A 27,252-nucleotide genomic window follows, 5' to 3' on the forward strand; every position below is an offset into this window, starting at 1 on the left:
GGGTTCAGTCTCTGGGTGGGGAAGATCGCTAGGAGAAGGAGAATTCAATGGACAGAGGAATCTGGCAGGCTACAGCCCATGGGGTCGCAAAGAGTTGGACATGACTGAGTGACTAATACTTGACTAGGCAAATGTGTTTTATCTTACTTTCAGATTCTTGATATGCTTTATTTGATTTGAATTACCAAATCATATAAAACATATATATATATATATACACACACACCATATAAATGGCTAAATTATTGATTATTAGCCTTTAGTTCATAATCCTTAAATTAAGGCCTACTGAGAGTTGGTTTAGTGTATTCTTTTGGTTCTCTAAGTGAAAAGTTGAAATTTTGAGATCCTTGTTTCTCTTTCCCTCTAAGTTACTAAAAAAAAAATCAATATCAAAACCTGCTTTAGAGATGCATAGTTAAGGCAATGGCACCCCACTCCAGCACTCTTGCGTGGAAAATCCCATGGATGGAGGAGCCAGGGAGCCGCAGTCCATGGGGTCGCTAAGAGTCGGACATGACTGAGTGACTTCACTTTCACTTTTCACTTGCATGCATTGGAGAAGGAAATGGCAACCCACTGCAGTGTTCTTGCCTGGAGAATCCCAGGGACGGGGGAGCCTGGTGGACTGCCGTCTGTGGGGTCGCACAGAGTTGGACACGACTGAAGTGACTTAGCAGTCAAAAAAAAAAAAGATTATATATCTAGCAGTTTGCCACAGTTGCTTCTGAATAAAATAGGGAAATGAGACATGATGTGGGAGCTCAGATTTAAATTGATTTTTTTTCAGATTATCATCACTAGAAATAAATTTAAATACTGATTCTCTCTGAAAAAAAAGTAAGAGAGCTTAATTCAAAATAAGTCAATCTCAAGACAATAACTTAAATGATCAAAGGCATTTTTAACTACAGGAGAGCCTCACTGATAAGGCAATGCTACAGATAACAAAGGACACTCAGCCAAAACCCCTCTGGGTATAGAATGGTACAACAGTTCTCAATTTTTAGGTATATAGAGAATATGTTCTAAAAATTGGATGGACTAAGAGTAAGATAGTGTTCTATCTGGAATAGTTTAGGTTCATTTTGACCAAAGTCAAGGAAATAAATTAAACTATATTGATATGATGTTTGGAAAATAATTATGACTTTTTGCTATGATGTAACTTGTAAGGAAAGTAAAAGTTAAAAAACATTTAGTATTTTTAAATATTAAAAAAATTAAAAAAGTTGATTTTCATATATACATATGAATTAATGTGTGTATAAATCACATAGAGAGCAAAATAACTATATTTACTTTTTTAAATTCTTAAAAGCTCTATTTAGTACAACAGATTCTGATGAAGCCAGTCAGTCAGAGGTCTAAAGACTGACATTTGTGAACCTCAAATCTAAGAGATAATCCATTAAGCTTAGTCTTAATATTTGTGTAATAAATAACAGGACATCTACTTTTCATAAATGTATGGATCTCATTATAAGAAGTCACACTGACTAGAAGTATAGTTCTCTATGGTTGTAAGAGAGAAATCTGTTATCTATTAATTTATGGAAAATGTATATAGAATTTCTATTGTTCTTTAATATTTTGAGGTAAAAATCGTAAAAATACCTACCAGGTAGTCCAAAATATACCACTTCATGCTTTTATAAGCAGTCTATAAGTTAAGACTTCTCAGTGGCTGTACCAACAACAAGGTTAATATGCTCAAAATATTTATATATTTCATGTTGCTGACGATAGTATGTTTAAGATTACACAAGGTTACTATGAACAAAAAAGTTTTTCTATTTTAAGTGTATTTTCTATTTAAATATATACAATTAAATATAATTATCTTAAATATAAATTAAATACTTACATCGTTTTCTAATACATTACACATAAAAAAATTCTACTGCTGGAATACAGTCCTGATACTAAGAAAAAAAAAAGGGGCAGAAAATTCCCCAGTAACAAAGGAGAAAAAAATAAAAACATTTGAAATATTATGGAAAACTGAAAGATCTGCAAACATTTATAAACAGTAAAGATGAGATAACTATTCTTTTAAAGGAAAGACAAAGGTGAGGACATTTAGAGTTGAAGATTTATTCAGATCCTCTTAATGAATATTGATTATACAGATCATTACAACATAGGTTCCAAGTTTCATCATATTCTTTCCCACCCTATCTAGGCATTGGCTACTATTATCATTTCTGAACCTCCCAAAATGTAAAAAAGGCCGGGTGGTGAAACCCTGCCCATTTATGAAGCCAAATGGAAAAACAGAGGACGCCTTTCTTCTGCCTTTCACATCAATCATCAGCTATTTCTGAGAGCAACAGAAGCTTGAAGTATAAGGAATTATAAATAGAAGAGACCTTGAGTGTCCAAATGTGGGGTGAAGAGGGAGAAAGGGAACAGCTTATTTCAATCCATGCTTCTTAAAACCTGACTAGTAGTGAGATCCATAAACCTATCAATCAATGAGACTAGAGATTACATTTGAGAACTCTCAATTTGCTCAAACCTAATTGAAGATTTACTTTTCTATTCCCCCAAATAAATATTGATGGCACATGTATCTATATGCTTATACACAAGTAAAATGAGATTTAACATATATAACTAGTTTCAAATCTTCAAATATAATTGCAACAAATGCTTTACCTTAAAAAAAAAACACTAGTCATATTCTAAGGTTTGCTAATGTGATGTTTGTATAACTCTATGACTGTAAATTTTAAAAAAATGGGTGAGATTTATGGTACATAAATTAAATGTCAATAAAACTGCCGTAAGAAATTCAAAAGGTAAAAAACTGTTGGTCAGGACATCCTTATGCTTCCTTTAAGTGACAATAACTTGCTGTGCAAACTGGAAGTACTTTCTCTGTTTTACAACTTTGGATTCTAAGAATTATACAAAGTTGTATAACACTCTACCTTGAGACTTCCCTGGTGGAGTAGTGGATAGGAAATCTTCCTGCCAAGGCAGGGGACACGTGTTTGATCCCTGATCTGGGAAGATTCCACATGCTTCTGAGCAAGTAAGCACACATGCCACAACTACTGAAGCCCCAAACTTTTGCTCCAAAACAAGAGAAGCCACTGCAGTGATAAGCTCATTTACCACAACGAAAAGTGGGCCCTGCTCACCACAATTACAGAGAAAGCCCACATGCAGTAACTAGACCTAGCACAGCCATAAATACATAAATAAAGATGCTCAAGTAGAAAGAGGGGAAAAAGAGTCAAGAAATAAATTATATCAATTTAATACTACGTAAAGTATAGTAATGCAAATCACAGTGTTCTATTAAAATTTAAGAAAATATTCATTTTCATGATCCTGTGGACTAAAGATGTCAAAAAGTTTCCCATCTTATATGTGTTTCATTTACAATCAAAATGATAAAAACAGAAAGAGGACTCCATGAATTCTCTAGCAAAATCAAAGCTTAACAATCTCTATGGTGCAGTTCTCCTTCCAGAGCTAAAAACTGGAAAGGAAGGGGGTTCCGTGACTGTCCGGTGGTTAGGACTCAGTGCTTTCACTGCTGTGGCCCAAGTTCAATTCCTTATCAAAGGAACTCCCAGGAAGTTGCAGTGCGGCCAAAAAGAAAAAATATGTTTTTAATTTTAAAAAATAAATTAAAATATTTTTCAAAAGATTACAAAGGAATAGGAAATTTCCTAAGGCAATTGTTGGTATTACAGGACTACATCTATTTACATGTATACTTCTATTTATATTTTCTCTTCTTTTTTCTCATTTTCCTCGCCTCATCTTTTCAACTCAGTAGTACCAACATCTCCATTTATACTCAAATAAGAGTTTCAGAGTTTACAAAGCATTTTCACATAAAATAACATGCATTTTCACAACTCCACGTGAAATTATTTTCAATGTATAGAAGAAAAAGTGGACCTCCAAAAGGTTAATGAGTTAGAGTAGTTCACAAAATTTGGAAATAACCAACAAAGAAGCCAAGACTTCTGACTTCAAAGTTACTGATCTTTCTACATTAACATAGATATCCCTCAGGATTATTTGGTATTGAAAACCAAAAAGGTATTGATTGCTAGCAAGTCTTTGATTTTTAAATTATTTTAAATTATATAATTCTAGACTATAAAATGTTTCAATTAAAATATTTCTTCTCCTACCCAAATTCTTCTTATATACTCTACTTTTCAAAATAATGATGCTGTTGGCTCAATTATTTGACCCACTCTATTTTTTTTTGGTTGTGCCTCATGACATGCAGCATCTTAGTTCCCTGACCAGGGCTTGAACCTGTGCCCCTTGCAGTGGAAGTGTGGAGTTCTAACCACTGGACCACCAGAGAATTCTCTCTACCCCTTCTAAATAATTTTTAAACTTAACATTTAACTATCTAGATATAGATTAGACAAGGAAAAAGGAGGGAAGGGAAGAGGGAAGAAAGACAAGGAAAGAAAAAAGGAGGAGAAAAGAAAAAGGGAAAGTAAAGAAGAGGAAAGTGAGAAAAGAAGGGGGAAGACAGGAAGGAGGGAAAGAAAGGAAAAGCAGGAGCAGAGCAAAGCTCAAGTCTCCTGCCTCCCCAAATGAAGCACAGAAGAATCCTACAAATCCTGGGGAACCATTGATTTACTATTATAATAGTAAATCAATGGTTCCCCAGGATTTGTAGGATACTCACAAGAGATACTATGAGTCCTTATTAATGAAACCTAGAATAAGTAGTGACAAAGAACTGAGGGAAAGAACAAGCTCAAACTTGAGTCCCCATCTCTAACTGTTCTCAAAATGTGGTTCAAGCACTATCTCCATTAGGAAGAAAAAACAACAAACATACTTTTATTTAATAAGCATATCATGAACTCCAACACAGACAGATACACATTATCAAAATGTCTGGGAGTTGAGCCTATTAATTTGCATTTTAGCAAGACTATGGGTTTTTCTTAAACTCAGTCAAGTTTGAAATTCTTCCCTCACTCATGAATCTTCTTCAATGGTTAGCAGTCATGTTACCAGTTTAACTGACTTTTGTCTGCTCTGTCAAAGGCCTTAATGTGGCAAATACTGCTTCAAGTATTAACTAATATTAAGAGAGAAATTCTGTGCCCTTACATAAAAAATTTTGTCCTCTATATGAAAATTACAAGTATTTTTTAAAGCATGCAAGTAGGAAATGAAGGAACAAGACAGAAGATAGGAAGGAAGTTACACAAAAAAAATATTTCTTGATTTTTCTTTTTTCAAAATGGGAAAAGAAATTGCTCAAAATGTTTGAAAAAAAGAACATCTGATAATTAAGAGTATTAAGTACTAATGTATATATATACATATATATATATGTTCATTCAATTGTTTAAGAAATGGGTTATTAATTTGTATATGCTATTTAAGAAACTGGTTATGAAAAGCAGAAGTATTAATTAGTTTTCTTAATGAATAAGAGAAAGAGTAGTAAGAAAAACACATATATTCTGTTTTTATAATACGAGGCTTAATCTTACTTAAATCTTTTAAAAAGCAATTCTCATAAATTAAGACTAAAAGATGGATTTTAAAGAAAAGATTACCATTTGGTGCAGTAGGAGGTGACCAGATGCCATAATATTTTGGCAAATATTTTTGTAGCTTTAAAAGAATATCATCAGTACAATCAGCAGCAAAAACCTGAAACAAAGAGAAATGGAACATTTCCAAGTCAGTTCCTTGTAATGCTTTCTAACTGCTCCACACATTTCTCAAATAACACAATACAATGAATCATAATTTATCCAGTATGAGTTTTAACTGGAATTTAATAAGTTTAAGTCCGGAATAAGCAAAAAAAAAACAAAAAAAACTCTATGTGTCTCCAATGAGAAACTCTGTATTATTTAGAGCATATTCTTGGTTATCTAATTCTAGCCTTTCACTGTCCTTGAACTATTTTACAACAAAGTAAGTTGTAGATAACTCTTAGCAAATGCAAAAGAATTCTTGTCCATAGACAAAGAATAAATTCTGGCCAGAGGAGGATCTGTGCCTCACTGGAGTCTCAGTGGTAAAGAATCCATCTGTAATGCAGGAGACTTGCAGGAGACATGGGTTCAATTCCTGGGTCAGGGAGATCCTATGGAGAAGGAAACAGCAACCCACTCCAATACTTATGCCTGGGAAATTCCGTAGACATAGGAGCCTGGCGGGTTGCAGCCCATGGGGTCACAAAGAGTGAGACACAACTGACCACTAAACAGCAACAGAGGAGGATTACTGACTTCCCTCTAATCTCCCTGGAAAGGGAGAGTTTACAGTGTTCTTATGTACACTCATTTCACCTTCCCTTTATGCCATATAAATTTGTGCTTCTTTGACTTTTCTTTTGAACTAGGTTTTAACGTCTGCTTAGTTCTGATACTAAGTAGGGCCCTGTGGGGCTCCTGAGCACAAAGCCTTTCCGTATCCCCCATTTCTTTGATTATAAGAAAGAGGCTTCATTTAGCCTCCATGACCTTCCCTGAGTTCCAATGTGCAGATGCAAGCAGTTACTAAATAGGAAAGATAGGTGAAGTGACACCAGGGAGAAACAGTCAAGAGCAGCCTTGGGGGAAGGTCCTGTTTCCCTATCAAGGGATACACACAACACTATCTTTGAGCTGTTTTGACCCCAGACAAGTTTGAACCTGAAAGCTGATGACACTGACTCCTATTTACCTCACCACTAACCCATCAGAAGAATGCAAGCCAGTCACTGCTTTGATCCTTATCACCTACCCCCACCTCATGTCTGTTAAGACCTTTTCCTATTGCCCAGTTCTTGAGGGGATAGCCTGCTGGGTTCCCTTTTTGCCTGGCAAAGAAATAAAGCCACTTCTTCTCTCTCCTCCATAACAATTTCCATATTTGTTTGGCATCGGCACACAAAGTCAATATTTTCGCATCACTTACCTCATTAAATGAGTTTAAACAAAATCTTTAACATGTGTTCATTTTATATCTGTAAAGAAATTGTGATTTTACCTTAAAAAATGTATCATTTAACTCAATGTAAGTCTAAGTATTGTTCATTTAATTATTTGATTTATAACCAGTAATAATTCTAGAAAACAATGAAATATGCAGATATCCTGGAACTAGATTTTTAATTTTTCTTCTAGAAAAGCAGAAAGAAAATATTTTTTGTTTCAGACTCAGAGACTGAGGGAAAGAACTTCCGGTTGTCAGGGAAAGGGTGAGTGAAAGGAAGAGTTAGGGAGTTTGGGATAACAGGTACACACTGTTATATCTACAATGGAAAATCAACAAGGACCTACTGTATAGCACAGGGAAGTCTGCTCAATGTTATGTGGCAACCTGGATAGGAGGGTAGCTTGGGGAGAATGCATACATGTATATGTATGATGAGTCCCTTTGCCGTCCACCTGAAACTATCACAACACTGTTAATCGGCTACACTCCAATACAAAATAAAAGGTTTAATAATAACTTGTAAGATATCTTACTCATTAACTCTTGCCAAATAGGTCTACTAATAATAATGACTAGCAAGACATCTTACCCATTAACTCTTGCCAAATATGGTGTACCTAAGTACTCAAAACCATTTAAGTTTACTCATGTAAAATGCTTATGAAATCTCAGTATCAGAATTCTAATTATATATGTTCAAACCACATTCACATCAAGTAGTTATATATGACATAATTCTATTGAATAAACTCAAGTATGGCAGAAACTCACCAAACGTGATACATTGTATTTTCCAGCTTCCCCTATTGAAATGTGAGCAGAAATGAAATCAGTCACTTCCTGGCCAAGGTAATTAAAAGCAGGGTGTACCTTATCATCCCTTTGTTCCTGGCACAAAGACATTGAAGACACAGTGTTCATGATGACCTAACAAGATGGAGGAGCCAAATACATCTATGTGCTTACCTGAAGAAGTCCACAATATAAGTGAAAAGATAAAAGAACTAGAAGAGTAGAAAGATAAACTTTCTCTTATGTTAAATATGTTTTTTAAAGTATTAAGACTGATCTTTACTACAACATGTCAAACAAGATAACCTAAACAACTCTGTACCTAGAAATGTAGGATAAAATATAATATTTTCTTAAATGCATAGCTGAGCTCCCATGATTAAAAAAAGGAAATTCACAGAGATCTAAAATAAAGAGGAAACCCAAAGTGCTAAGCTGAGCAGTCATTTGGGCTCAGATGTCCACTCTGAAAACCTGAACCAAAGGATCTCTGAACTTAGGATCAGTCCTAGATGAGGACAGAGATACTAAAAGAGGGAGAGTAAAAAATGCTCTGAGCCAAGCTAATACAGAAAAAAACAGCAAATAAACAATATCAGGAATAAAAAGGGAGTCATAATTAAACTAGCATAGCATTTTAAAAAATACTATGAAGAACTTTACCAGGTGGATAATTACATAAAACTATAATCTATATTTTAATACCACATTAACAAAGAAAATCAAAACATTTAAGAAACTGAATCATTAGTTAAAAAATATATCCCTTCCCAGGAACAAATGAAAGGAAAGATGGAAAGGACTTATGGAAGAAAAAGAGACAAGTCAACAGGCTGCTGTGATGAATTTATAGGTAAGTTTTATCAAGTCTAAGGAATCAAATACTTATCTGATACAAATTCTTCCACAGAAAAGAAAAAGGAATGCCCCTCAAAACTCATTTTATGAAGCTAAAAGAAACCTGGTATCAAAACAGGACAAGGATAATATGTGAAGAAAATAATAACCTCATTCATGAGCATAGCTGTAAAAAATCTTATATATGTAACAAGGCAATGGCACCCCACTCCAGTACTCTTGCCTGGAAAATCCCATGGACGGAGGAGCCTGGTAGGCTCCAGTCCATGGGGTCACTAAGAGTCGGGCACGGCTGAGCGACTTCACTTTCACTTTTCACTTTCATGCATTGGAGAAGGAAATGGCAACCCACTCCAGTATTCTTGCCTGGAGAATCCCAGGGACAGAGGAGCCTAGTGGGCTGCCGTCTATGGGGTCTCACAGAGTCGGACACAACTGAAGCGACTTAGCAGCAGCAGCAGCAAACAAAACCCAGTAATGCATATTATTAAAAAACAAAAATGACATGTCCAAGTATGTTTTATTTCAAAAATCAAAGGTAATGTAATATTAGAAATCTGTTATGGCATTTACCAGTGGCTTCCCCAGTGGCTCAGATGGTAAGGAATCTGCCTGCAATGCAGGAGACCTGGGTTCGATCCCTGGGTTGGCAAGATCCCCAGGAGAAGGGAATGGCTACTCATTCCTGTATTCTTGCCTGAAGAATTCCATGGAGGAGAGTATAAAAGCTGGCTTAAAACTCAACTTTAAAAAACTAAAATTGCAGCATTTGGTTCCATCACTATATGGCAAATAGATGGTGAAAAAGTGGATAAGTGGAAACAGTGGCAGATTTTATTCTCCTGGGTTCAAAAATCACTGCGGACAGTGACTGCAGCCATAAAATCAAAAGATGTTTGCTCTTTGGAAGAAAAGCTATGATAAAGCTAGACAGCGTATTTAAAAACAGTTATCACTTTGCCAACAAAGGTCCGTCTCAGTCAAAGTTATGGTTTTTCCAGTAGTCATGTATAAATGTCAGAGTTGGACCATAAAGTAGGCTGAGTGCCAAAGAACAGATGCTTTTGAAATGCAGTGCTGGAGAAGACCCTTGAGAGTCCCCTTGGACAGCAAGGAAATCAAACCAGTCAATCCTAAAGGAAATCAACCCTGAATATTCATTGGAAGGATTGATGCTGAAGCTAAAGCTCCAATCCTCTGGCCACCTGATATGAAGAGCTGACTCATTGGAAAAGACCCTGATGCTGGGAAAGACTGAGGGCAGGAGGAGAGGTGGGCAACAAAGGATGAAATGGTTGGATGGCATCACTGACTCAATGGACATGAGTCTGAGCAAACTCTGGGACATAGGGAAGGACAGCAAAGCCTGGCGTGCTATAGTTCATGGGGTCAAAAGAGTCGGACACAACTTAGAAAATGAACAAGGGTATTTACCACATTAACAGATTAAAAGAGGAAACTCATGATCATTTCAACAGATACAGAAAATCTTTGCCCTCCTGCATTGTCTCTTCCTGGTACAAGAAACTAGGGGGTTGGTGAATAGCTGAGGTCACTTATTTACTTCTCTAGTTTCCTCCTTATCAGTCCAAGTCGTCTCTTAAAGTTACCTTGCTGAGTTCCAGCAACCACTCCCTCTCCATGCTGACCAGGCCTACAGATGGTATAGCCTTCTCTCTTGCAGGTGACCTTAAACTCTGACTAAATCATTGTAAATGGTCCTTTTATTAAACTGATAGAGTGTATCATTTGTTCCTTGAGAAAATCTTAACTCACAAAGAAAGCACTTTCTTTAATTTGTGGGGAATTATCTCTCAAAAACTTAGCTTGAAAGTCATACTTTAACAGGGAAATGTTAGAAGCACTTTTACTAAATGAGGAGAAGACTCCCCCCACTATTGCTTCAGTTCATCACACTGAACTATATAGAAATCCCCGATAGAAGTATATAGATTCAAAAGGGTTTCCAATCACAGAAGATGCAACCATCTATACAGAAAGCAACTAAAATTGTTAGAAAGTCTCAGATAAATATAAGTTACTAAGAGTTCACCAAGATTATTGTATGTAAGAACACCATACAAATATCTCACTCCTGTGTATTAGCAATCATTGGAAAAGTTAACTCAAAAAAATACTGTTTACAATAGAAACAAAAAATAAGAATGAATCCAACTAAGAATGAATCCCACTAAGTATGTGCAAGACTTTTACAGAGTAAATATAAAATATTTTCTTTGAAAAAGAGGAAGTGTCAGCAACTGAAAGCATATTCTAGAGCCAGACTGCCTATGTTCAAATCCAGGGACCATCATTAACTATTTGAATGATCCTGGTCAAATTATTTAAATTAATCATAGTTTAGTATAAAATGAGGATAATAACAGTGTATCTAACTCACAGGTTGTTGTTAAATGAGTTGGTAAAGCATTACTAGCAAGTATTTGGTTTTTGTTTTGCATTATCTTTTTACTTGCACCTAAATTTAAGAGGTAAAGTTATAAAATTCTTAGAAGAAAATATGAGCATTCACCTTCATGACATTAAATATGACACTAAAAGTCTGCACCTCAAAAGACACTAACAAGAAAATGAAGACAATTCAGAGAATAGGGGAAATATTACAAGTCACATATGAAAATCAAAGCAAATTACAATAAAATTAACACTTCACATTCACTTGAATGCCTATTTAAAAACAAAAACAAAACTAACAAGTGTTGATGAGGATAAAGAAAAACTGGAATCCTCATATATTAGTGGTGAAAGTGTAAAATAGGGCAGGCACTTTGGGAAACACTTTTGACAGTTTCACAAATAATTAAATGTAGAATTACTATATGACCCAGTAATTCCACTCCATATCCAATTCTAATATCTAAAAGAATTAGAAAATAGGTATTCAAATAAATACCGATACATAAATGTTCATAACAGCCTTATCTACAAAAGCCAAAAGATAGAAACAATCCAAATGTTCTTCAATGAGTGAATGAATAAACAAAATGTGGTATGTAAATTTAATGAAGTATTACTCAGCCACAAAAAGGAACAAAGTTCTAGTGCCTATCACAAACATTAAAAACATGCTCAACAAAAGAAGCTAGATACAAAAATAACTAAATCCATAGAAAGCAGGTTGGTGGGTGGAAGACATTGGGGTGAGGGAGGAATAGGACATCGTGGCTTAATTAGGTACAGGGTTTTTTGTGTGTGTGTGTGCTGAAAATGTTTTGTTAACTAGATAAAGGTGATGGTTGCAAAACATTGTGAATCTTCTAAAAATTATTCCTAGTAATAAGGTTAATTAAATGTTAACTGTCCCCCAATCCTTCCTTCCCCTCTACCCTCCTTTGGAGTTTCATAGTACACACTAGCATGTTCAAGGCTCAAAGAAATTCTATAGTAAAAAAAAAAGTACTTAGTTAAACTCAGCATTTCTGAAAAATACAGTCTATCATCTAAGCGTTTTTCAAAAATGTAGGTCAAAACCCATCAATCAAAATTAATTCAGTATATCAAAATAAGAATCACTCAAAAATGAAATAGAATAGAAAATACTAGAATATATTAAACATCGTATTTTTTTGAGCTGTTATTTCAGTCACATACAAAGTGTACTAAGACATGTTATCAAATGTATTTCTTATTGAGTCAGCAGCATAAAATTATGAAAAGCACTTTGAATACAACAAAACAAATCTCACCTCACTTACCATATTATAAAATTCCAGCTCTCTTGGACCCCTTGGAGGCGGCTGCAATTGTTTCAAAACTGTGCCATCTGGATGTTGCAGTATACCTACAGAACAAAAATAAGATATTCTAAAATGCTTTAATAGCCAATTTCATAAATTTAACAGTTTTCTTTTACTTATTTCAGAAATTGAAACATTCAAACAACATATTTCAGTGCCTGTTATAGGCAAAGCACCAGGAACACAAATTCTAAATAGCTTGCTTTTGTTGTTTCCAACTGTTATGCCCCTTATAGCCCCCTCAGACTTTCTAATAAATAGAACATATTTAAATTTTTATAGAAATTCTTCAGTAATAGACTTTCCAGGAGATGTTAATTTATAGTTAAATAAGAAGCAAATTGGGCCTCCCCATTCTGAAGGAGATCCACCCTGGGATTCCTTTAGAAGGAACGATGCTAAAGCTGAAACTCCAGTACTTTGGCCACCTCATGCGAAGAGTTGACTCGTTGGAAAAGACTCTGATGCTGGGAGGGATTGGGGGCAGAAGGAGAAGGGGACGACAGAGGATGAGATGGCTGGATGGCATCACCGACTCGATGGACATGAGTTTGAGTGAACTCTGGGAGTTGGTGATGGACAGGAAGGCCTGGCGTGCTGTGATTCATGGGGTCGCGAAGATTCGGACACGACTGAGCGACTGAACTGAACTGAACTGATAGCTCAGTTGGGTAAAGAATCCACCTGCAATGCAGGAGACCCTGGTTCAATTCCTGAGTCGAGAAGATCCACTGGAGAAGGGATAGGCTACCCACTCCAGTATTCTTGGGCCTCCCTGTGACTCAGCTGGTAAAGAATTCACCTGCAATGCCCAGGGAGACCTAGGTTTGACCCCTGGGTTGGGAGGATGCCCTGGAGAAGGGAAAGGCTACCCACCCCAGTATTCTGGCCTGGAGAATTCCATGGACTGTGTAGTTCATGGGGTCGCAAAGAGTCGGACACGGCTGAGTGACCTTCACTTTCAAGAAGCAAATTAAAAGCAGTAGCATAAACTGATCCCACTTTTATAAGCAAACAAAAAAATGTTAACAGTGGTTCTATATGAGTTTCCCATTTTTTCATTTTTTTAAGTTTCTCTAATCTGTTATTAAGAAAGCAACTAAAGTTTTTCCTGAGTCAGATGCACTGTGTAAAGCTGTACTGATAGCATGAGGGCACCAAGCCAATGCGAAATGTAGGGGCTGAAATCAGGTGCCAAGCCTGGACAAGAAGGGGCACCATTTTATGATATGCCCACTCAAAGGGGAGACTGTTTTTCATTTATATGTGAAAATCTTAAATTTTCATATATTGAGATTTCATAAAATCATGCCAGTTAGAACACAACAGAGCTCAAATAAATCTATTTCCAATTTTGATAAAATACACTACTTAAGTTTCTATTTCTTTGGCAAATTTCAGGAATTTTTAAGGACAAAAATGCAGAATTTAATCAACAAAGTATCAACCTAAAAGATACAATAATCGAGTTTGTTTAAGTGCTACTTATAGAATATAAGGAAGGTAAAAACATTAATTCATATGGGTAAGATTGGTTGGTAAGTAATGAAAAGATTTTGGGACTTCAAAGAACAGTCTAAAATAGCTAAAAGTTACTGAAGAGAAATACTGTTCCAAAAGTCTGGGACAGCCTTCACGCCCATGGTAACAAACATTTTCAATGGGCTAATGAATAAAGGTAGATGTAAAAAAGCCCTGGAGCTTCCTGATGGCTCAGTGGTAAACAATCAGCCTGCCAATGAAAGAAACACAAGTTCGATCCCTGATCCAAGAAGATCCCACATGCCGCAGGGCAACTAAGCCCCTGTACCACAACTACTGAGCCTGTGTTCTAGAGCCCGGGAGCTGATACTGAGCCTTTATGCCACAACTACTGAAGCCCATGAGTCCTAGAACCTGTGCTCCACAAGAGAAGCCATCATAATGAGAAGTGTATGCACCAAGACTACAGATTAGCCCCCTCTCCACAACTAGACAAAAGTGTGTGCAGCAACATAGACCCAGGACAGCCAAAAATAAATAAATAAATAAACCTTAAAAATACTTTATTTAAAAAAAAAGGACTGATGAGCTGAATTGGGAGGGAGCAGCGAACATTCATCAGTGAAGAGAGAACTATGAAGCTTCCCCATATTGAGGCAGATACCTCATCTAGAAACAGGTGAGTCTGCCATTAGACAAACATTTTAGCAGGCAAGCAGAAATCAGACTGTAGACAACAGCGTGGGGTACCAGGATGGATTACAGATAATAGTCCTAACACAAAAAAAGACTGCTTGATCCAGTAATTCTCCCACACTATTCACTCTGAAAAATACCACTCCAGGTTTTCAGAGAAAGCAGCCATGGAGAAGGAGATAGTAATACCAGGCATTCTCCCAGTGAATGAATTATAGGATCTAAAAGTAAACCACTAGTATCTTACACTGCAGCCAAATCCCTTACAGCTGAAAAACAGTCAGGATAAGAAAAGAAACATCTTGGAAGGCTGAGCCAACACCACATGAACTGAATCTAAGAATGCAGCCCAGCACCAGGTTCAACTAAATTCTAGAGGGAATATGATTTATCAGTCCCTCACTCTAAACAGAGGGGAAGGGCTTATACTCTATGTGGAACAAAACAAAACAAAAAATAATATATTTCACTTCCCAGGGTTCTTTTCTTTCTTCTCACTGTTTTTTAAATAAGGTATCCAAAATTCAATTTAAAAATTGAGACATACCAAAAGAAGGAAGTGTGATGTATAACCAAAAGAAAACACAGTCAACAGATGATGACACATAGATGAACGAGTACTTATAACTACCAAACAAGGATGTTAAAACAATTATAAGTATGATGCAATAGAAACTATAGGAAAAATGGATATAAACACTGAATAGATACTTCAGGAGAAATGCAAAGTCTAAAAAAGAACCAAAAGAAATTCTAGAAGTAAAAAGACCCAGTATCTGAAATAACAATTATCAGCAGATGATTAAGAATAGGCAATCAAAGAGACTGATAATAAACTTTAAGGAAGGTCTACAGAAAATATCTAAATTAGTGCAGTGAGAGAAAAAGTATCTAAAAAGAAAAACGGAATAAAGCACTAGTAGCCTGTAGGACTGGAGAAGGCAAGGGCAACCCACTCCAGTACTCTTGCCTGGGAAGTCCCATGGACGGAGGAGCCTGGTGGGCTGCCGTCTATGGGGTCACACAGAGTCAGACATGACTGAAGCAACTTAGCAGCAGCAGCCTATAGGATAATATAAAGCATTCTAACAAATACATAGTTGGGGTATCATAAGGAGAAAAGAGAATGGGTCAGAAAAATAATTCTGGACTTCCACTTCTACATAGTATACAAAAAGCTGAAAGAACACCACTCCCATCTTAAAATAAGGAAAAGTTAGATAATCTACAAAATTGTAACTTTTCTTGAAACCATTAGAGCACTGAGACTGTAAACTACAAACATATAATCTAACCACTATGATACGCCCAATGGGAGCATTCCCTTGCTTATGGTAGCACACGGCAAGAAGATGGGACTACCTTACAAGGCAGTAAGAATAATTCAGCTAATATTTTTAACAAACAGTTAACAATAACAAGTTAGGGAGGGACTACTGACTTCGAAAAATTACAAAACACTTGCAACATCTTTTTCAGAAACCCCTCTCTGTGTCCAAGACTGGAGTAAAAGGAAAAAAAAAAAAACAAAACTGAATAAAAAGATAAAAGCAACCCTCAAAGGTACAGTCCTTGAGGAAGCAAACACCATTCCTGTAAGCAGATAGAGCAGGGAGTCCCTGGAGAAAAAGAACCAGGCACAGCTTTCTTGACATAAGAGAAACCATTTTAGGTCTAAGTTGTTTGGGAATCTAAGCCTGGCCACAATGCTTGCCCTTGAACAGGACCCAGTAATTAACAATCTTAAGGGAAGTTGGATGGCATCACCAGCTTAATAGACAAGAGTTTGAGTAAATTCTGGGAGATAGTGAAGAACAGAGAAGCCTGGCATGTTGCAGTTCATGGGGTCACAAAGAGTCACGACTTAGCAACTGAACAATGAAGTGAAGGATTGCAGGAACAAAGGAAAAGCAGTCAAGAAACAATGTGCAGTGCTGTGCTTAGTAGCTCACTACTCTTTGCGACCCTATGGACAGTAGCCTGCCAGGATCCTCTGTCCATGGGGATTCTCCAGCCAAGAATACTGGAGTGGGTTGCCATTTCCTCCTCCGGGGGTTCTTCCCAATCCAGGGATCGAACCCAGATCTTCCGCATTGCAGAAGGATTCTTTACCTTCTCAACTGCCAAGGAAGCACCAAGAAACAATAGTTCAGTGATAAAGTCCTAGTTCCTCCTCAAGATATATATATAACAATCTGATACAGATCATAGCTGTTCAGGAACTACACCCCTACTCAAGTGAAGGATGAAATGATGAGGTTTCCTTTTCGAACCCTCTGTGATTTCAATCAACTAAAACTTGGACTCTGTCCATCTCTGCCCCAATTCTATACTGAATTTTCTGCTCAAGCCCCTTCACAAACATTCCTTAACTTAAAGTTTCCCCAATTTTACCATTTGGGGAGACACTGCTTTGGGAAAGAGCTCCTTACTTGCTGCAGGTAATAAATCCTTCTTCTCCTGATTTTTAACTTGGTTATGTCTTTTGGCTCAACACCCACCAAGAGAAACCCAATTTTTCAGGTAACACAACTACAGGAAAAAACAGTTCTTCCCAGAAACTTTTCCCCTGTGAACAAAATTCTTAAGCTTCTAGGGTAAGGGCAGTAAATCATGTTGCCCCCAAGGCACAAAGATGGGGAGAACAGTAAGAAAAAAAAAAATCCTTTAATCCTGGAGGCAAAGAAGGACCAGAAAAGCATGATGAGTCCTGACTCAGAGGTGGTCTATTGCTGGGGGAAGAAAAAGAAACTCACTTGCTAAAGAGTTTGTCTCCCACAAAAAAAAAAAAAAAAAAGGAGCACGAGACAGGAGGGAAAAGGGCAGGACACACATGCTAGATAAATAAAGGGCTGCAACCCTTAGGATACAGACTGGCTGGAACCAGTTAAAACTAAGGTGGCTCTGAGAACAGTCCAATCATTGACCTGTAGTTCATTATACCTTCATTGTAATAGGTGGTACAGTTGGTAATGAACCTGCCTGTCAATTCAGGAGACATAAGAGACATGAGTTTGTTCAATCCCTGGGTCAGGAAGATCCCCTGGAGAAAGGAATGGCAACCCACTCCAATATTCTTGCCTGGAAAATTCCATGGACAGAGAAGCCTGGTGTGCTACAGGCCATGGGGTTGAAAAAGTCGGACATGACTAAACACGTACAACCACAACCAGTACTAAAAATCACCCCTACTTAAGCTGAGACAGTTAGATCATAAAAGGTCAGAAGGTGGGCAGTGGCCCAAACCCTGGGAAATCCCCACCCTTCCCAGACCTAACAAGGATACTCACCACCCTCATTAGCACATGAAACTACTGAGCCCTTAAAATCCAAGACCCCTATGCCCTGGGGCAGCTCTCACTTTCTGACATGGTCTGTCACCAGTAAGCAACAGTAGTCTACAGATGGAGGAGGGGCACGAACTTAGAGAATAAACACTTCTGAAGCATGGGTGCAAAGAAGACCTAAAGCAGAGGGCTGGAAAGGAATACTGAGAAAAATCCTCCAGCAAATCACTCTCAATCTAAACATAAGATTACAATAGAGGAATTTCAAGCCCATGATACACTAAAGGTATATTAGTCTGCTTGTACTTCTGAAATACCAAAGATTGGATGCTTAAACAACACAGATCTATTTTCTCACAGTTATAGAGCTAGAAGGCCCAGATCAAGGTGCCAGGTACCTTGGCAAGAACCATCTTTCAGGCCTGTGGACAGCCACCTTCTCACTGTGTCCTCACATGGTCTATTTTTATAAGGACACTAATCCTACCAGATCAGGCCCCACCTTATGATTTTGTTTAGTTATAATAAGAAAAAGGAATGGCTAAAAGACAAAGGGAAAAGCCCTCAAAAATAGAACAAAAGAAAATCCCAGTACCAATACCTCAGGTGAAACAAACACACCCCCATCCTAGCTAGCCCTAATTTGCATAGGGGAGGTGAGGGGGGAGGAGACAAAACTTATAAAAAGAGAGAGCCAAGACAGGTTGAAAGTCTAATACTCTGGCCACCTGATGCAAAGAACTGACTCAATGGAAAAGATCCTGATGCTAGGAGCAGATGGCAGAGAGGATGAGATGCTTGGATGGCATCACCGGCTCAATGGACATGAGTTTGAGCAAGCTCTGGGAGCTGGTGATAGACAGGGAAGCCATAGGGTCGCAAAGAGTCGGACAGGACTGAGTGACTGAACTAACTGAAGATGGGTTGAGGCCTTTCCTCATTAATCTTAAAAGCCTTGTCTCCAAATACAATCATATTGGGAGTTAGTGTTTCAATATATTAATTTTGGAGGGCACAACAGTCCATCCACAACAGAAGGTAACTACAACAACATAATTCAAACTTGGCTCTACTCCTGACTAGACTGGTTCTGCTAGGTTAACAGCCTAGCAGAAGAGGTATATTCATTTCAGGCATAAATACTGTTTGCCTCAGTTACTTCAGTCCTACATATGATATACAGATTTTAATTGAAAAATCACAAGTCATATAAAAAACTAAGGGAAAAAACAATGCCAAGAGATAATGCAACATACAGAACAGTTTCAGAGATTACACTAATGTTATAATTATCAAACTTAAAATAACCATAATTAATCTATTCAAAACTGTAACAGGAAAGGTAAGACATGCATGAAAAGATACGGAATTTCAGCACAGATAAATTTTGAGTTAAATGGAATGTAAGAAATAAAAACATGGTAAGAGAGATTAAAAACTGCTTTCTATTGGTTTACCACAGACATAAAACAGAGGAAGAAATTAGTAAATGTGAGGACAAGGAATCCATAGGGACAGAGGAGCCTGGTAGGCCACAGTCCATAGAGTCACAAAGAGTCAGACATGACCGAAGCGACTTAGCACACACATGCATGCAACAGAAATTACCCAAACTGAAACACAAAAAGAGAAAAAAAATAACTGCACATTAAAATTTCTATCTGCGGATGGAATAGTCTAGGTAATTTTTAACTTTTTTTTGGTAACTTTTCCCAGAAATTTCTATAATAAACATATTTTGCTTTCATAATAGAAAACATACTTGACTCAGGAAAACATATACACTAAATACTTACATACTCTGTATAATCTCAATTATGTAACCAGGTTATTAAAAAGACTTTTTTTTTAATGACCAAAATGACAATGTCTAAAATGTTCTAAAACTAATAAAAACAAACTATAGTCAGGAAGCCCAGGGAATCATAAATACTACGGAAAAAAAAAAAAACCTCCTAATTTAATACAACATTTAAATACGAAAACAAAAATGGTTAAAAGGATGGGGGATTAAAAAAAGATATACTACTCATAAGAAAGTTGATATATTAATATTCTTATATATCAAACTATGCTAATGTCAAATAGACTTCAAGAAAAGAAATATTGAATGTAAAGGACATGCCATAATGATAAGAAAGTCAATTCATTAAGACACAATGGTAGCAAAGTTTCGAAATATATGAAACAAAAACTGAAAAGATAGATTCACAATTACTATCTCAATAATTCATAAAAACAAGTATTCAGAACATTATTAATGATATATAAAACTTTGTAACAACACTATCAAACAACTTGACTATACCGACACTTATAGAATACTACATCCAACAGAATATACATATTTTTTCATGTATAAATGGAACTTTTACCAAAACTGATCATCTGCTGGACTACAGAAAATAAATCACACAGAGAATATTCTCTGACCACAACGGAAGTAATGATAAGACATCTGGGAAAATACTAAATAGGCAGAATGTAAACACACTTCTAATTAATCCATGGATCAAAATTCACAAGGGAAATTAGGAAATATTTTAACTAGGTGATAATGAAACCAACATATCAAAATTGTGGAATGTAACTAAAAGTACCACATAGTGCTTAGAGAAAAATGCATAGTTTTAAATGCTTATACTGCAAAAGAAAGAAGCTTCCAACTTAAGATGCAGGGGGAAAAGATATTAAAGAAAGACAGGAGCAAAAAAAAAAAAAAAAAATCAGTGCAATAAAAATGGACAACAGAAAAGAATCAGTGAAACTAAAAGGTTCTCTGAGATCAATAAAACTGATAAACCTCTAGCTAGACAGATCAAGGAAAACAAATAATCATTATTAGAAATAAATGAAAGATGAGATGTCACTACAAATGCTACAAACATTAAAAGCATAAATGAATTATGAACTTCACACCAATAAATTCAACAACTTAGATACGGGTTTCCCCAGTGGCTCAGTGGTAAAGAATTCACCTGTCAATGCAGGAGACAAAGGTTCGATCCCTGGTCCAAGAAGATCCGACATGCCACAGAGCAACTAAGCCCATGTGCCACAACTACTGAGCTTGTACTCTAAAGCCCAGGAATCGCAACTACTGGGCCCACCGGCCGCAACCACTAAAGCCCATGCACCTAAAGCCCATCCTTTGCAACAAAAGAAGCCACCACAGTAAGAAACCCACACACCACAACAAAGAGTAGTCCCAGCTCACTGCACTAGAGAAAAGCCTATGCAGCAATGAAGACCCAGCACAGACAAAAATAAATAAAAATTATTAAAAAAACAGATAAAGTGTACAAACACCTTTAGACAGAGAACAGAAAATTTAAGTTCTTCTATGTATACCAATACTGTGGCCACCTAATGCAAAGAACTGACTCATTTGAAAAGACCCTGATGCTGGGATAGATTGAAGGTGGGAAGAGAAGTGGACGACAGAGGCTGAGATGGTTGGATGGCATCACCGACTCAATGGACATGAGTTTGAGTAAACTCCTGGAGTTGGTGATGGACAGGGAGGCCTGGTGTGCTGCAGTCCATGGGGTCGCAAAGAGTCGGACACAACTGAGTGACTGAACTGAACTGATGTATACCAAGGGCTTCCCGCATAGCTCAGTCGGTAAAGCATCTGCCTGCAATGCAGGAGGCCTGGGTTCAATTCCTGGGTCAGGAAGTTCCCCTGGAGAGGGAAAAGGCAACCCATTCCAGTATTCTTGCCTGGAGAATCTCATGGACAGAGAGGAGCCTGTCGGACTACGGCTCATGGGATCACAAGAGTCGGACACGACTAAGCATTAACTTTTTATGTATACCAAAAACATTGATTTCATATTTTTAAATATACTAAGACAACTGAAGCCAAAATGTGCTCATTAGTAAATTCTATACAACATTTACAGAAAAAGATACCAGTTTTACCAAGAAAAGCAGGAAACATTTCCCTGCTCACTTTATGAAGCCATCATAATCATTTTTAAAAACCTCAACAAAGACTTAAAACTACAGGCAATTATCTCAAATGAATACAGTCATAGAAATCTATAATAAAAACACTAAGAAACCAAATCCAAACATGCCAACAAATTTGGAAAACTCAGCAGTGGCCACTGGACTGGAAAAGGTCAGTTTTCATTCTAATCCCAAAGAAGGGCAATGCCAAAGAATGTTCAAACTACCCCACAACTGCACACATTTCACATGCTAGCAAGGTTATTATACTCAAAATCCTCCAAGATAGGCTTCAACAGTACATGAACCAAGAACTTCCAGATATACAAGCTGTATTTATAAAAGGCAGAGGAACCAGAGATCAAATTGCCAACATCCGCTGGATCACAGAAAGAGCAAGAGAATTCCAGAAAAAACATCTTCTTCTGCTTCATTGACTATGCTAAAGTCTTTGACTGTGTGGATCACAACAAACTGTTCAACAATTCTTAAAGAGATGGGAGTACCAGACCACCTTACCTGCCTCCTGAGAAATCTGTATGAAGGTCAAGAAGCAACAGTTAGAACCAACCATGGACAACACACTGGTTTAAAATTGGGAAAGGAGCATGTCAGGCTGTATATTGTCACCCTGTTTATTTAACTTGTACGCAGAGTACATCATGCAAAATGTGAGACTGGATGAACCTCAAGCTGGAATCAAGATTGCTGGGAGAAATATGAATAACCTCAGATATGCAGATAATACCATTTTAATGGCAGAAAATGAACTACAGAGCCTCCTGATGTAGGTGAAAGAGGAATGAAAAAGCTGGCTTGAAACTTAACATTCAAAAAACTAAGATCACGGCATCTGCTCTCATCATTTCATGGCATATAGATGGGAAAACAATGGAAACAGTGACAGACTTTATTTTCTTGGGCTCCAAATCACTGTGGACGGTGACTGCAGCCATGAAATTAAAAGATGCTTGCTCCTTGGAAGAAAAACTATGACAAACCTAGAGAGCATATTAAAAAGCAGAGACATTACTTTGCCAACAAAGGTCCCTATAGTCAAAGATATGGTTTTTCCAGTAGTCACGTACATATGTCAGAGTTGGACCATAAAAGAGGGCTGAGCGCTGAAGAGTTGATGCTTTTGAACTGTGGTGTTGGAGAGGACTCTGAGAGTCCCTTGGACTGCAAGGAGATCAAATCAGTCAATCCTAAAGGAAATCAATCCTAAATATTCTTTGGAAGGACTGATGCTGAAGGTGAAGCTCTAATACTTTGGCCACCTGATGCTTCCAAAGAGCTGATTCATTGGAAAAGACCCTGATGCTGGCAAAGACAGAAGGCAGGAGGAGAAGGGCATGAACAGAGGACAAGATCCTTGGATGGCATCACCAACTCAATGGACATGAGTTTGAACAAGCTCTAAGAGATGGTGAAGGACAGGGAAGCCTGGCATGCTGCAGTCCAAGAGGTTGCAAAGAGTCAGACATAGCAACTGAACAACAACAATTTATCACAACCATGTGGACCTTAATCCAGGAATGCACAGTTGATTTAAATATTCCAAGATGAGTAAACATATTGATGTTTGGGAAGACAGTTTTCTGAGAAAAAAGGGAGATATTAATATAGAACAGGGAGAAGAAAGAACCCTGTGATATTAGATTTTAATTACAGATATGATATTAACTTTAATTTTTACCAATAAGAAATTATTTCTTAATTCATTCTGCTGAAAGGACCAACAGTAATAACAATCAAGGAGCAATGAGTATACCTGTTGCCCAGATGTCGGTTTTTAAATACCATTTATCCCCAAAGGATGTACCTTTCCCTCTCTTCCTTGCTTTTTGCTTCTCTTCATTCTTCCACTATTCATAAAACCTCCTCTGATAACCACTTCACCTTCTTTTCTTTTTCTTTGGGATGGTTTTGTTCACCACCTTCTACACAATACGACAGACCTCTGTACATAGTCCTTCAGGCACACTGCTATCTAGATCTAGTCCCTTGAATCTATTCATTACCTGTACTGTGAATTTATATGGGATCTGATTTAAATTATACTTGGCTGGCCTAGTGTTTTTCCTGGTTTTCTTTAGTTTAAGCCTGACTTTTGCCATGAGAAGCTTATCATCTTAGCCACAGTCGGCTCCAGGTCTTGCTTTTGCTGACTGTATATACAGCTTCTCCATCTTCGGCTACAAAGAATGTAATCAATTTGATTTTGGTATTGACCATTTGGTGATGTTCATGTGTAAAGTTTTCTTTTGTGTTGGTGAAAGAGTAGAGAGCTGGCTTAAGACTAAATATGAAAAAAACTAAGATCATGGAATGGCCCCATTACTGCATGGGAAATAGAAGGGGGAAAGGTGGTAGTGACAGATTTCCTCTTTTTGGACTCCAAAATCACTGTTGACAGTGACTACAGGCCATGAAATCAGAGGACAATTGCTTTCTGGCAGGAAAGCGATGACAAACCAAGACAGTGTGTTGAAAAACAGAGACATTACTCTGCTGTGATGCTGAAGCTCCAGAATTTTGGTCACCTGATGTGAACAGATGCCTCACTGAAAAAGTCCCTGATGCTGGAAAAGACCGAGGGCAAAAGGAGAAGAGGGCATCAGAGGATGAGATGGCTGGACAGCATTACTGGTGCAATAAACATGAATCCAACTGGGCAAACTCCAGAAGATGGTGAGGGACAAGGAGGCCTGGCATGCTGCAGTCCATGGGGTTGCAAAGAGTCAGACATGACTGGGCAACTGAACAACAACAACCCCCAAATGAACTAGGTTCTTGAGAAAATAGTGTCTTATTCTAAGGCTGGGACCTGAAAGGTATAAGATGAACGTGGGACATCTTTTCATGCCACAAAATGAGAAAATGCTTTAAAATATGGGAACATTAAAAAGACACAGGAGCCAGCTTGAAGAAGCTCCCAATGCCAAAATCTGGGACAACTGAGCATCAAAATTAAGCACCAACAATAAAGGCTAAGATCCATTTGTTGAAGTTTGAAAAACCCAGTAGTCCATCCTACTAATTAGAGAGAGAAGGAAAATCTGTATTCCTTAAAGAAGAATGCCAACTAACAAATGTAACAGGAATAAGAGATTAGAACATCATTTTCCAGCTAACACGGTAATAAGTTGAGTTGGTCAAATATCATTAACGAGTGCTTGTAACATTTGGTGAAAATGCCAATGATATGCAGGATGTTTAACAATCTCAAAATATTCCTCTCAAATTATTTACCTACAATAGGAAAAATTAAACTTAACAGTGGAAAAATCTGGCAGATATCATTTAATCAGCTGATCAAAGTTATATCACCAGTAATGCAATTGACATCCTGTGCTGTATGATATGATGCTTCAAGAAAACAACAAAATTCATTTGATATTCTTAGAAAAAATGCATTCATCTGATTCTAATCATAAGGAAATAATTAGAGAATCTTGAAGAATATTCTAAAAGTCATATGCCTATAGTCTTCAAATATTTCACAGTTAAAAAAGATAAAAAATTTTAAGAACTGCTCCATATGACAGGCAACTAGAGGGTGATAATAACTAAATGCAATGTATATAACCTTAGATGAGGGAAAACTGCTATAAAGAATATTAGGGAAAACTGCTATAAAGAAATATTATAGGAATAGTGGCAAAAGCCAAATGATAAATATTCTGAATTTGATAATTTTACTATGGTTAGGTAAGAAAATGTTCTTATTTTTAGGAGATAGACAAGAGGTCATGATGCCTGCAACTTGGTTTTAAATGGTTCCACAAAACCATTATCATACATGATAAAGCAATTGTGGCAGAATATTAATAGGCAAATACAGATGAATGGTAATATGTATTAGTTTGTTGTTCTATATTTGCAACTTTAAGTTTGAAATTTCCCAACACAGAAATTTTTTAAATTCCTTAAAAAGGAAGCATTAAATACAGTAGCATCAATTATTTAGGTAAAATCTAGTGTAAGACTTTTACACTGAATGTAAATGGCCAGAAATAGTCAAGACAATCAAAAGTGAGATGTTTATTCTACCATACATCAAGATTTATTATACAGTAGTTTAAATTAAGACAGTGAGGTATTACTGCTAGGATAAACAAATCCGTAAAACAAGTCCAATATGAAACTGAAAGAACTAAGGTATATATGCACAACTGAGTACTAATAAGTTGTAAAAAGGCAATAAGGAAGCACTCTATGAACTGCTAATACTGATTTCTAGGAAATACTGCTAAGTTTAAAAAACAAAGTACAAAAGAGCATACACAGCATACTACTTTTTGTCAGAAGAAAGGAAAAGAAGAAAATAGAGATCTGCTTAATTCTGCAACAAGAAATTCAGAAAAGATAAATCAGAAACAATGAACCTGGTTACCTACAAGGGATGCTGAGAAATGGGATGAAGTGATACAGAAGAGAGTGACACTTCTGATAAACCTTTTTTGTAAAGTTTTGCTTTTGGAAGCATATTAATTTTATAAGCATTCAAAAACTGATCACTGAAGGAAGCAAAATGAATTTAAACAGAAACAAACATATTTCAAATGAATAATATTACCATGGAGAAGAGGGAAGTAAAAATAACCACATACACAAAAAAATCCTAATCCAAATAGCTTTTGAAAAGTGTCCAACCACATACCCTCAATGAAAGGGAATCTAATCTTGAATTCTTTATTCTAGGTTTGTTTTCTACAGTAGTATGAGTACAGAAATTCTGAAGATCATAGGATTAAAAAAAAATTTAATACTGCTGGGTGCCAGGTTCTCACTGAGGTAAATGTATCAGTATGCAATTATGGTTTCTAAAATATTTATACACACTTTTTAGTAATGTCCATTGAAAAGACCTGGAAGCAATGACATCTCAGTGGTAACAAGCAAACCTGCACCCAGATCTTGGTTTCTAAAAACCATTTCCCACTAAAAATGAACCAGGGCTCCTTGGAGAAATGGCAGGTTCCAGAGCTGTGTGGACTTCCCTGGCAGTCCACTGGTTAAGACTCCATGCTTCCAATGCAGGCCTTCAATCCCTCGTTTGGCAAACTAAGACCCCACAGGTCATGTGGTGTGCCCACTCAAAAAAAAAAAAATATTGAAAAAAAAAAAAAAAAGTTTGACAGAAAGGAAGGAAGTGCTCCAAACTGGTCAAATCTGGGACAATTTGAACAGCAAAATAAACAAGTTCTATAATAGATTATGACACTATAAAATAAAAATCCATGAATGCAAATTGATCATAAAAAAGAACACACATACACAGGAATAACAGAGAGCTATTTCTTTTTATTTTCTTACAAAGTCAACTATGCTTCAATAAATAAAATATCAACTATATTCCCTATGTTGTATATTACATCATTGTAACTAATTTTATATCTCACAGTTAGTATCTGTTAATCCCCTTCACTACTTCACTGCTCCCCAGTGCACATCCCCTCTAATAACCATTAGTTTGCTCT

At 36.8% G+C, this 27,252-nt stretch overlaps 1 protein-coding gene across 2 annotated transcripts in view; it reads right to left on the reverse strand.

Moving 5' to 3' along the window:
- Positions 1-27,252, reverse strand: part of IPMK (inositol polyphosphate multikinase) — a 54,419-nt gene that overhangs the window by 20,828 nt on the left and 6,339 nt on the right. For both annotated transcript variants that reach the window (XM_027528777.1, XM_027528778.1), the window contains exons 2-3: positions 12,306-12,391; positions 5,565-5,661 (exon numbers count right to left, since the gene is read on the reverse strand). In XM_027528777.1, the coding sequence (XP_027384578.1) occupies positions 5,565-5,661; positions 12,306-12,391 (183 nt within the window). The remainder of the gene's footprint in view (positions 1-5,564; positions 5,662-12,305; positions 12,392-27,252) is intronic.

Source organism: Bos indicus x Bos taurus, chromosome 26 (assembly GCF_003369695.1).
Source record: "Bos indicus x Bos taurus breed Angus x Brahman F1 hybrid chromosome 26, Bos_hybrid_MaternalHap_v2.0, whole genome shotgun sequence".
In the NCBI taxonomy this organism is placed as follows: domain Eukaryota; kingdom Metazoa; phylum Chordata; class Mammalia; order Artiodactyla; family Bovidae; genus Bos; species Bos indicus x Bos taurus.